The following is a 13,452-nucleotide window of genomic DNA, read 5'->3' as shown; positions in this document are numbered from 1 at the left end:
TTTTAACTTTTTTAACAAATAAAAAACTGAAGAGTGGGGTGTGTAAAATGAATCGGCCCCTTTTACTTTCAGTGCAGCAAACTCTCCCCAGAAGTTCAGTGAGGATCTCTGAATGATCCAATGTCGACCTAAATGATACTAAATAGAATCCACCTGTGTGTAATCAAGTCTCCCGATAAATGCACTTGCTCTGTGATCGCCTCAGAGGTCTGTTTAAAGTGCAGAGAGCATCATGAAGAACAAGGAAGACATCAGACAGGTCCGAGACACTGTTGTGGAGAAGTTTAAAGCTGGATTTGGAAACAAAAAGATTTCCCAAGCTTTAAAAATCCCAAGGAGCACTGTGCAAGGAATGCACATTTTACCAACTGATTCTGATTAAAACTAATTTTTGAAATAAATTATTTTGTGTATTTTTTTACATAACATTTGCCATTGCTATTGGCATACACAGTAATCTAGCGTACTTTAATTAAATAAATCAATTCAAGCTAAAATATAAGAGTCTTATTAGGTTATACTGAGCCTGATCTATTTGTACCATCTATTTGGGGGATATTTATTGCCACACTTTGGGCCACTTAATACCAATTTAGCATCAAATAAATGAGGCAGCCTACCTCAGCATTGTTGCTGACCTTATGTCCTTATGACCACAGTGTACCAATCTTCTGATGGCTACTTCCAGCAGGATAATGCGCCATGTTATAAAGTGAATCATCTCAGACTCATTTCTTGAAACTTTTCCACTTAAGTAATTGTGAATTGAGCATATTGACAGACAACATTTTATTTTTTATCTTAAATGCACTTTTTTTTTTTATAATTACTGCTCTAAATGTATTGCTCTGTCAGCTAAAGATCTGTTTTGGTATCTATACTTTAATTGAATAAATCAATTCAAGCTAAAATGTAAGAGTCTATACTGAGCCTGATCTCTTTGTATCAGAGATTTTCTTACCTTTTAGAAAAATGTCACTTTGGGTAAAACTCCCCCTGCAACCCTGATTTGCATTTGTATAGCTCACAGCATTTTCATTTACATGTTAAAGCCTCCCCTAGAATTCCATTGGGGGGAGGCATGGGGGGGAACACCGCCTAAGAAAGCCCACGTCAATTTCTGACAATTTATGGGAGTTTTCGGCGATGCCTGCAAATTACCGTAAACTGCCGTTAACCTGAACTTCCACGACAATCTACAGTGCCGCATATTGACGAAAATCACACTTTTCATGCAGTGCAGCTTGGCTAGAGTACCCAAAACTGGCAAACACTCAGGCGTCGAGGTAGTGACAGCCCGCTGCTCAAATACTCCTCCGGTAATGATCCAACAAGCCGCAGGTGTGCAGGGAGGCCCAACGAGGAACAGGGTACCACCTGGTTGTGGAGAGAGAAAAACACAACAGCAATCCACACAAACTGGATTCCTAACAAGCATGATTAAACAGCTACTTTTGGCTCTTCAAATATAAAAAATCTGGCAATTTAGAGGAAGACCAAAATCATATTCCTTCAGTCAATTTCAGTCGATTAATTGTTTTAGTTTATATCACAATTTAAGCACCATATAAATTAATAAAATACATAAAATGTTTCCATCCTGAGAGAAACTAACAAAAAAAATAAGATGACAAGAAACAAAGCCTCTAAAAACTCTGATTAATCCCTGCCATTTAGTCCAAATAGAAATAAAAAGCAATGAGATGCATGAGCAAGGGTAGCATACTGAATCGAGTATGCTACCCTTGAAAGACATGATAATAATATAGTTTAGTTACAGGGGAATGGGGCATAAGGCATCTGCTTTCAAATCTTGCTAGATCTCCAGCATTACCAACCTTAGCTATACAACACAGCCTGAGTTACAATATATCACGGCAGCCACTATAAAACTTTATTGTGTTGTGGGATGGAGATTTCAAAGATTGCCACATAAAGTGTTTTTTATTGCAGAATATGGTTAGGATAAGATAACAAATGTATTTTTAGTGTTTCAGTAAATTGGGGTGGGGCAGTGGTAAAACACGACTTGCACATAAGACTCAACAATATGAAAAGAAATGTACCCTTTTGATTGTAAAAACAGATGAGCAACATTTTTAACTATATGAATTTAAAAAATAATTGTGAAAATATATTTTTGACAGAACTATGTAAATAAAGCTCAATTTTATGGTATTTTGTAACAGTTGGAAAAGCAACAGTATCTTTTCTTCGTCATCCCACCCCTGCAGCCTCCCCATTTTCTCCTTATTTCTGCAGGGATATCTGTTCTCGCAACGTGTAGTGGAGCAGGGCTGCTGAGTATAGCAGCGCATAGTCCTAGGAGCTGCTATAGACAGGGACACTCATCAGTAGTTGATGTAAATCAGGTTTTTTAAAATATACTGTAAAAAGTAAAGAATATATAAACATTAAAAGCAAGAATCTTCAAATCTATAAAGAATTACAATGACCTGCCCTGTGCTATGTCACTTAAGTAGGAGGATGAGAGGTGTGCTCTAAAACTGAGAGGCAAGCTCCTCCCAAATTAAGCTTTTATTTATATATATGTATATATAAGTGTATTCTTTACTGAACATAGTAGAATTTACTTGTGTACCAGCAGCAAAATGTTTCTCTTCACATTGGTTCTTGGGGTGGTGTTTCTCCCAAAAGGCAAGTTCTTGATATTTTGAGGATTTAATATTCAGATTTTTCATTACTTAGTGTGTTTTGACTAGGATTTGCTTTTCCTTGCTCACCTATATTATATATTTGTTGCTAAGCTTTGGCTTTACTTTTTACACTAAATCTTGTGCTGAAGTGAAAGACTTTGTTAGATTGCACCTTAACATGAATATATATAAAGCAGTAGCACTGTTTATGTCCTTCTTATTTGAAATGTAAAGTTTTGTTATTTGTTTTAATCAGCTGATACTTTGGACTGTCATCAGTGTGTTGAATCTGGGACTTGCACTGAGGAAACAGTTACATGTTCCAAACCAAATGATCAGTGTTCAGCAATGACAATAAGATACAGTTCAGGTATGTGTCTGTTTAGTTTCTAGTTTGATTTGTCTTCTATTTGGCATTGCCTTACAATGTTTATTGTCCATAGGTGGTACGGTTGAAGAACAAAAGTCCAAAACTTGCGGTGATCCTGAGCTTTGTGCTGAGCAACTTGGAGAGTATTCCATCAACAATGGATATTTAAGGCAAGCAGTAAAGGTCACATGCTGCAATACAGACCTCTGCAACAAACAATATCCTGGTAGGGTATTATCTGTCGATTATTTTCTTCTTTTTTTTTTTTTTTTTTTTTGCAGTGCTGTAAATACATATAGCTCACATTGAAGTTCTTGAAATGTAGTAGATTCTAAGGAGCTATGTGACGAATGATATTAAGCATTCTCATTTTGCTAGGTTTTTTGAATATATTTTCGTTAAAGAATGAAGTAGATGTCAAATGAACATAAAGATAAACTATCTTTGAATCTTAGAAATCAACACCTCTAACAATGGCAAAAAGTGCTACTTCTGTGATGGGGAAAGTTGCAATAAAACACTTTATTGTAAAGGAAATGAAAACTTCTGCTTCAACGAAACGTGTAAGAGGCAAAATGTTTGTGCATCCTAATTATCATTCGAAGAATCTTAAAAACAGCTCCAAGTAAGTAACATTCATGATATATTTATTTTAATTTTCGCAGGGACTGAGGGTGGACAAACCAAGATACATGGGGGTTGTATTTCCGACATACTCTGCTTACATCCTTATCAATCAAGCTCAGTTGTAAAACAGCTGAAAAAGTCCTATGGAAATTATATCTGCTGCCAGGGTAACTATTGCAATGGTGCCAGTAGTGCAAGCCCCGCCCTGCTGCTCTTGTTGGTGCCACTACTTTTTTCTGCTGTGGTTTAGCCACTAGGAGGAATTTCATTTATCCTCGAATCCATTCTTCTCTCTTTAGCTGATTTTTTTGACACTTGAAGAAATGTTAGCAAGGTGTAAGAAAATATTTTTTTTTGTCGTTTTTTTGTTTGTTTGTTTGTTTGTTTAATCATAAAATTAAATTTCTTTATGAATTCAAGAAGAAAAAAGACCTCTTCCAAATTAAATGATTTCAGTTGAAATTATAAATAGGACTTGATGTTATTACAAATCTTGAATAAGCATTTTATTTTTATTTTAATTAAATAGTTTAATTTTCAGCCAATTAAAATGTACTTATAATAGATTAAATGGATTAATGTAAAAAAAAAAAAACACTCAAACTTACAAAGGCTAAATCTTAAATCTATTTTAAAAATTTTAAATAATTTGTGTCCTATTAAGTTAGTATTATTTAATTTGCCTTTTTTGATTAATAAAGTATTTTTGAATTTAATTTAATTGAAATAACACTCAGTCTTCAGGGATTACAATAGGCAATGTTTTTCAGAACAATTTTCAATTTAGTTCTAAAACCAAAAAATGTTTTGTTTTTTGTTTTTACAATAAAGATGATGATTAAAACTCATATGATGCCTTCTACTGAATAATAGAAACTGTGTTGTTTGTTGGAGACACACACTCACACACAACTAGAGCGCACCACACATGCGCATCATACCATGCAGGTGGGATATGAAGTGTCTCAGGGGTAGACAGTCTTGTTTACTGTTAAAGGTGCAACTTAAACAGTACTCAAAATAAATAAAGCATGTCCACACTGAAGTGTTTAAAGGTACAAAAATGAATATGTGACTAAAAAAGTAAATAAATTTAACAGGAAACCTCTCGATATACTTTTAAATGTCCCATTTAATATTCAAATGCACTATTTACTTAATAAATCATTAAAAGTTAGATTTATTATTAAATTATAAAATGTAAATTATGGCGCATTTTGTAGCACTTTTGCCTTTCAGCAAAGTTCTGGTTTCAACTCTCCGACAGGAATCTTTGCGCCTGAAGTTGGAATGTTTTCTGTCTGTTTGTAGTTTCTCTTTGGTCCGAACGAGCAAAAATTGATGGAAAAGACCACATGATTTAAGTTCAAACAATGTCTACATTTGATTGAAAAGTTTAAGTGAAAAAGCTGTAATTTTCAGATTTTTTTTAAAAAGACCTTGAAAATTGGGTTAACAGCGTCAATTATTGGACTAAAGTGGGACAAATTCAGACCGATCAAACACAGCCCAATTTCAACAGCTATTTCTTGGCTAAATCATGACTGTGAGAGACAGACATGATTTCGCCTAAAAAACAACATCTAAATGACGAAAAAGGTGAGCTTCAGTGACTGTCTGAAACCATAGCTCACCACAGATATACACCTGACAGTGAGCAGGCGCAGAGCATGGCAGAAAATGGATGGATGATTCACAATGCAAATCCACAAAGTAAATAAAACATAGTTTGGCAAAATAATGTGTCATTAAATGACTTGCTTAATCAGAAACGTATACCTTTTGTTTATTGTTCTTAACCTTCTGGGATTTAGCTAGTAAGCAGACATAAGGTATTGATCTTAAATGATTCTTTAGTCAGATTTTGGTTTTAAAATGTGATGCGAATATGAGGCTCAAATAAACATTAAAATTTTATTTCTGTTAACCCTTAGTGAAAGAAAGCTAGTTTGCTTCATAAAATAGAGTTTAAAACATGTCAGCATGGTGTATAATTCAGCTCAATTCAGTAGCTTTTCCTGCACAACAGTGAACACATGCAATGATCAAAAATCATCGAAGAACAAAAAAGCCAAATTATTCGCTAGAAGCTCTTTCCAGCCCTTTCCTTCCGTTTTCCAGACCTCTAACCTTTGCTGATCTCTGTTTTGGAAAAGGCTGAGTTCCAGTGTTCAGCAGCTTATGATGTCACTACACAGCAGGGAGTTTCCTTTAGCTGCAGGTGCTTCACTCCAGTTGTCTCTTCAGGCATATGAAAGTTTCCAAAACTCAGAGATAAATGTTATTAAGAAGTTAGCACCCAGTTCAACTTAGCCTTTGATCAGTCTGCAGATTCGGTTCCTTGGCATGTTGATCTCCATGATGGCACTTCTTTGATGTGACTGCCCCAAGATCAGCGCTGAAAGAGTTTATTTTTCTGTGTATGTTGGGGCTCAAATTGGTGGAATTCTCTTTTAAAAAAATGAAGACACTAGAGACGATTCTCTTCATTTGTCCAAAACCAGACAGGGGACAAAAAGGTTTATTGACAAGTCCAATTCATCATGCTGTCCAAAAATACACAGAAACAGATCTCATCATCGTCACAAGTCTCAAGCTTTTTCCCCAAACCCTCCTCCCCCCTAAGCCGTGTTTATCTTCTCTGTAACATTGTGTGAATGTCTGAGCACGACCAATGCTATGTGGAAATCTAACTGGAATGTTTATGTGGTGTTTTGGCATGATAGCCTAAAAAGGAAAAATATGTTATTGCCAAGATTTCCTGGCTCATAAACTGTTATTTCCAGCGTACATGATCTTCTGAGCATTTTACTACTGAACCACAAATAAGACTGAAGTATCATTACTTCTGCAGATATACCTTGTAATAAAGCAGCATAGGTATCCCTACTGATTTTTGAAATACCATTTGACTTCAGCATTATCAGCATTTAGTCATTCAGTTCTATTAACTATTTATGTATCTAATTTGGATAAATCATGTGGCAATATCAGCAATGTAAGAGATAATTAAAATTTATGGATTAAACTAAAAGGCCAAAGTGTTCTCTAATAGCCCTGTGATGGACTGGGGGCCTGTCCGGGATGCACCCCGCCTCTCGCCCATTGACAGCTAGAGATGGGCACCAGCAGCCCTCGCCACCCCACTTGGGATTAAGCGTGTTAGAATTGGATGGATGGATGGATGGATGGATGGATGGATGGATGGATGGATGGATGGATGTTCTCTAATATTCTCCTTCATATTTTTCCCATTCTTATATTTCATTATTTAAGCCCTCTTCTCTTTTTTTGAGTTTCTATTTTTAAAGCTGCTCTTTTTCGGCCTTTCTCCACTGTTATGGACCTCTTCACGTGTCTGTCCCCTTGTGAAGAGAGAGTAAAAATCAGACATTAGCCTTTCACACCCTTCAAGAATTCCCCTGGAAATGCTCTCTATGGGACCTTCTCTCTGATAACTCAGACTCCCATTCTGTGAGATCTCCTGGATCTTGTCCAGCAGTTCATGGACCTGCTCCCTGTCCTCCATTTTCTTGTTGTTGAACACATGGTACTTGCCGCTGCAGTTGCTCAGTAGCTTCTGAAGATTGGTGTCCTCTCTGATGAACTGAGCCATGTCAGTTTCTTCCAGCTTGTCTCCGTAGGTAAACAGCAGCATGGTATGCTTGGAGACATCCGGACTCAGCATCTCTTGCAGCTTCTCCATACTTTCCTCCTCCTCTCTGCTTAACATCCCCAGCTGAATGGTGAGCAGGAAGACGTGAGGACCAGGCGAGCTCAGCTTGACAGCCTTGTTCAGTTGTTTTTTCACCTGCTTTGCAGAAAGCTGACTACTGAAGAGTCCAGGGGTGTCCACCACAGACACTCTACGACCTTCAACAATGCCTTCTACCTTCTTAGATTTCAGAGTCAGAGGGGTCCAGATTAACCGGCATTCAAACTCCTTCTTTCCCAGGATGGTGTTTCCTGCCGAGCTCTTCCCAACTCTCTCCTGACCCACCAGCACCACTCTGAGGTCTGAGCCTGGAAAATACAGATTATATCAGGGGAGGGTGGTAGATAAGATATCCTTTATCCCAGTGTTTGTAAATCCTGCTCCTATTTAGACTTTATCCTGCAGGTCGTATACATGTAGGAGCTTGAACTTCAGGTTAGTGAAGTTAAATAAAAGAAATTTGAAGCTAAAGAAAGCTGCAAACAACTGAAACATGCAAAACAGAGACTTGAGAACGCATCAATGTAAAGCATCAATGTTTTGGCACATGGAGAACGGGCTTTACTTATGTTCTGATTGTAGCTAACAGAGAGGTTAAATGTTGATACTAGTGTGTACAGAACAACCCTTTATGCATGTTTAGATTTTTTGTACATTTATTCATTCGATTAAATTAAATGTGGAACATATAGGGGAAAAAAATAGTTTCTACTTTAGTCCTGATTTTTTCTTAAGGATTTTGGCAGGAAATACAAGTGAAGCTACATGTTAAGGAAACACTAAATCATATTTAATACACTTAATTTTTCCTGCACTACAAAGGAAACCTTTTTACAAAAGTCTAAAAAATAAACAGAATCAATAAATAACAGTTCATTACTTACAACATTACTTGATGTTTTTAAAGAGAAAGCAATTAGTATTAACAATTAAAACAAATATAACCAATTAGAAAATGTGGATTATGGTAATGCTTTAGCATAACAGAAGAAACAACATTTCACAGTTTCACATCAATAAATTTAGTTGTTTTCAAATTATGAGCCAATATTTTAATTGGTAAAGAAGCCATGAGAATCATTGAATGATACATTCGACTTTTTTCACGGCCTCTGATATAGCTTCAAATAAATCTTCCACTCCTTTCCCCGCTCCTGCTCCCATTGGCCGACCCTGGAAGCGTCCAATAGCAGCTTCCTGTACACCTGCCCGGGTTAATGGGTTCTCTTCCTCTGCTCGTCTTCTTGCTTCCTCAAATCCCATACCTGGATTTTCTGCCAGAAGCCGCTGAGTTTCTTCTTTTATTGGTTTCTCTGCTTCTTCAAACATTTCATTGCTGAAACACCGTCCATCATTTCTCTGAACCATTGTGTTAATTTTTGACAGTAGCTGCTTTACTTGCTCTGGATTTCCATCCCTGTTGTTAAGGACATGGTATCCTCCCAGGCACTGATTGACAAACCTCATCAGAGCTGGATTTCCCTCTATTATTTCTTCTATGGGACTTTCTTCTGCCTCCAGATCATCTCCACGGGTGAACAAAGCCATTGTGAAACGTGTTGCTTGGTCTCCAAACATCTGCTGAATGATATTTACAGTTTCCTGTTCTTCTTTGGTGAATCTCCCTGGCTGGATCACGACCATGAATACATGAGGACCAGGAGAAGCTAATGACATGCATCTAGTAATCTCTGTTTTCACCCCCTGTTCAGTTTTACTGGTATCAAAAAGGCCTGGAGTATCAATTACAGCCAGAGTTTGAGCACCAAACTGTCCTACTTCCTTCTGACACTCTGTTGTCAGTGAAGAAGTTGACAGCTTCGACTTGAATACTTTTTTTCCTAAGAGAGTGTTTCCTGTTGCACTCTTCCCAACTCCAGTTTTTCCAACAAGTACAATCCGAAGATGTGGCTCCTCTGAACCTGTTGGGAAATGTCAGAAATGTCTTATTTTTTTATTCTCAAGCTCTGGATCAATTTTACATTGATTTTTTTTACATTACATAACGATTTCCAATCCAGTCCATTGGTAGTAATCTATCTGTCTGTCTGTCTGTCTGTCTGTCTGTCTGTCTGTCTGTCTGTCTGTCTGTCTGTCTGTCTCTGAAGTGGTACATATACCTCAGCCTAACCACTAAAGGCTGATATATACTCGGAAACAAGGACGTCAGCGTGTGTGTCGCAGTAAATGCAAATGTGCATCCACCCCGCCGCAGAGAGGAGTCCTCTGATTGGTCAGATCTACAACCACTCTACACTATGCGTATTTCCTGTTACCTTACCGGCTTGTTTTGTTTGTCTGACCGCTATTGTGGATCCCCGCTCTTTTTGGCCCTCATGTCCCTCCGTTGTCGCCTCGGCCGTATCTAGACCCACAGCTAGTTCCTGACTGGTCCTCTGGCGTTGTGGCGTGGAATAACAAGCGCAGACCACGCTTCAATGTTGAGCATAAATCAAAGACGTCTGTGACAAGCTCACTGTGACACACTGCTGCAGGAGTATAACCAGGCCTTATGCCTTTGCCTTGATGAAGTTTAGCAAAGTTGAAGTAGAGTTTTTTTCTTTTCTAAAGAAATTGTGATACAAATAAGCAGTCTAATTTTAAAAAGAAATGACGATATTTTTCAAATGTTTTCTGGTTGTGTGTATATGCTCTTCCTAATGGTTTTATTTCCCATTTAAATGATTCTATGTAGATCCAAAACAAAGGTAAAAAAAAAACAGTTCACCGTACTTTGTTTCCGAGACGTTTCTCTGCAGTCCAGGAAGCTTTTTCAATTCAAACTTTCAGAAACAGCCTAGAGTTCCAGGCTTTGTACAGCAGCCCAACAAAGCCTTTAAAAACATGCAAATTGAAATGATCGAACAGGTTCACCCCTTTGGAATGGCGGTCCGGCCCATACCTGTCTATGTCCTGTCTAGAATTCAGATTGTTAAAAAGACAAAACAATTGGTCCTCGTGAGAAGAATGTTTCTTCTTGGGGTCAGGGTTATGTTTTGGACCAAGGTGTAAATTAAGTTTAGGTTAGGTTTAGGGTCAGGTGTGAGTTGGTAATGGTTAGGCTTAGGTTTGGGGTTAGGCCATATAAATTAATGCAAGATATCACAATATCCACATAGATATTGATATTTGAGTGGCTGTATGTGTTGCCATTATTTTTCTTACCTTGGGGACATTTTCCCGAGAATGCAGTACATTTTGAGGACTTATCGGTACTTGTGGGGACCAACAAGTGGTCACCATTAGAAAGGAAAGGTTATCTTTGGGTGAGGGTTTAAGTTCATTACTAATGAACTGAGTTTAGGTTAGGTTCACATAAGGGTCTTGGTTAGGCCATAGAAGTGAGTGGGAAATGAATGGAAATTAATAGAAAGTCCCCAAAAGGATAGAATGTCACAAAATCTGTGTGTCTGTGTGGGGCCAAATGCCTGGACCCCACATTGGGAATTGTTGTTTTTGGGTCAGGGGTCCCAATTAGGAATAAGGCGTGAATAATTTAACTAATGATAATTAATTTGTTTTACCCTTGATTTTATTGACCTATCAATTAACTACAACTTCCAGTTTTAGGTATTTAATAAATTCATAATCTTCTGGTAAACTTGCAAAACATCTGGAAACTGTTCTGGGAATCCCGGCTTCTGCAAGCCTGAGGCATTTCCATTTTACCGTCACTTAATGATTCATCGCTAAATCGTCACAAGCATGAAGCTGTTCATCATTTAGGAGGTAAAAAAAACTTTACATGAAAATGAGGTCATAAAAAGTTCCATCCGGTTTTTCAGGTTCCGATCATGCATTTTTTCTTTAAATGTGTTCTGGGAAAACCATATAAAGTAAGCCAAAAAAAAATAAAAAAAACATTCCCAGCATTATCTTCATGAACTGAATAAATAAATTACTTTCAAATGCTGCAAAACAATAAAACTAAAAGCCAAAAACCCTGGTTTCTGTTTAGGATGGCTACAAACAGGGTAAACATGAAGTCTGACATGTTTGAAACAGGACTTATGATGAGTACTGAAATAATCTTTTCACGTTAAGCATGTTGTGCCTTAACTCCTCTGCAAATAATGCAAATAATGCAAATAATGAACCCTCACACCAGAAACACCCAAACTAGTCAGTTCCTCATCAGATATTCTGTTGTTTTTTTGTTTTTTAGGAGCCTGCTCTGAGGATCCCTGATTCAAACATTAGAAGTATAAGATTTAATTTAAGGAAAACTGTTCATGACTAAAATTATGACATTTTGAGGAACAAACATATAACTCAAAAGATAACTAAATTAACGTTAGAAAATTTAAGCTCTACTTACTAGCCATCTTTGTCTTTGCAACTTGTAGATAATTGTGATCTCTTTATCAGTGATGGTGATTTAAGGAGAGAGCTGCACTTACACACCTCCCCTTAGAGAGGTTACATGTCTAAAGAGCAATGCCAAGCCAGGTTTTTTGGTTTTGTGTTTTTTTTTTTGGATGATGACATAACATGCAAAAATGTCCTTTAGTTTATTTATGGTAACCACTTTGTTTGACAGCTGCATTCCTCCACCATCCTCAGGAATTCAGCTTTAAATTTACTTCCTCTCCAACTAAGTGGAAGGATTTTTCTTGTGGTAGATTAAATATGGGGTTAAAATTTTAAATATTAATATGTAAACTACCTCTAATCTAGATTAAAGAATCAAAAAAGGCTGCAGAAAAGTAATGAACCGGTTACCTAAACTGGGAACTGGGAACGTAAAACGTGGTAATGGCATCCTCAGGATTTAGAGGTGTCATAGATGCATGAATAACGATAGTTCAGTGGGTGAAATGGACGTACAGAGAAGTTCAAACCCCATCAACACCTCCTTTCTCTATAAATCTCACTATTCTAAACTTCCACCATAAAACAAGTGAATCCAAACAAAATCCTGCATGATTTTTAAATTCCCCACGCACGTTTCTTTTTTGTTATAAAAAGTAGGACATGTCCGGGAAAAAGAGGACATCTGTTCCCCCTACCATATCAACAATCTGATGTTTCAGTGAGTGAGTGCTTGTTGCTATGATGCGTCTTTGCTCAGCAGCTTGGCTCGTTGTAAACCAACCAATCAGAGCACAGCTCATCTAAATATTCATGATCAAACCATAAAAGGAAGGAAACCTGTCGTTTCATTCTAGGGCTTTTAACCAGGCTGCATTAGGGCTCATAGAACAGCTAATATGCCATTTTCAGCCCAACCAATGTTACACACCCTATTAGAGACCTGAAGGACCAGATACCCTATAGAATCATTCTATCACCCTATTAGAGACCTGAAGGACCAGATACCCTATAGAATCATTCTATCACCCTATTAGAGACCTGAAGGACCAGATACCCTATAGAATCATTCTATCACCCTATTAGAGACCTGAAGGACCAGATACCCTATAGAATCATTCTATCACCCTATTAGAGACCTGAAGGAGCAGATACCCTATAGAATCATTCTATCACCCTATTAGAGACCCGAAGGACCAGATACCCTATAGAATCATTCTATCACCCTATTAGAGACCTGAAGGACCAGATACCCTATAGAATCATTCTATCACCCTATTAGAGACCTGAAGGACCAGATACCCTATAGAATCATTCTATCACCCTATTAGAGACCTGAAGGACCAGATACCCTAGAGAATCATTCTATCGCCCTATTAGAGACCTGAAGGACCAGATACCCTGTAGAATCATTCTATCACCCTATTAGAGACCTGAAGGACCAGATACCCTATAGAATCATTCTATCACCCTATTAGAGACCTGAAGGACCAGATACCCTATAGAATCATTCTATCACCCTATTAGAGACCTGAAGGATCAGATACCCTATAGAATCATTCTATCACCCTATTAGAGACCTGAAGGACCAGATACCCTATAGAATCATTCTATCACCCTATTAGAGACCTGAAGGACCAGATACCCGATAGAATCATTCTATCACCCTATTAGAGACCTGAAGGACCAGATACCCTATAGAATCATTCTATCACCCTATTAGAGACCTGAAGGACCAGATACCCTATAGAATCATTCTATCACCCTATTAG

The 13,452-nt window shown here is 37.5% G+C and overlaps 1 protein-coding gene across 1 annotated transcript; it reads right to left on the bottom strand.

Moving 5' to 3' along the window:
* Window positions 1–6,139: 6,139 nt before the first annotated feature.
* LOC119774556 (GTPase IMAP family member 8-like) lies at window positions 6,140–11,796 on the bottom strand. Its single transcript, XM_038272086.1, has 3 exons — window positions 11,688–11,796; window positions 8,635–9,291; window positions 6,140–7,677 (listed from the first exon to the last, which is right to left on the bottom strand). The coding sequence occupies exons 1-3, from the start codon at window positions 11,692–11,694 to the stop codon at window positions 6,926–6,928; spliced, it is 1,416 nt and encodes a 471-aa protein (XP_038128014.1). The 5' UTR covers window positions 11,695–11,796; the 3' UTR covers window positions 6,140–6,925.
* Window positions 11,797–13,452: the final 1,656 nt, after the last annotated feature.

This window comes from Cyprinodon tularosa, unplaced genomic scaffold (genome assembly GCF_016077235.1).
Source record: "Cyprinodon tularosa strain WSP-4 unplaced genomic scaffold, ASM1607723v1 ctg817, whole genome shotgun sequence".
NCBI classification, from domain to species: Eukaryota; Metazoa; Chordata; class Actinopteri; order Cyprinodontiformes; family Cyprinodontidae; genus Cyprinodon; species Cyprinodon tularosa.
The sequence above is the reverse complement of the archived record's forward strand: the minus strand, read 5'-3'. Positions and strand labels throughout refer to the sequence as shown.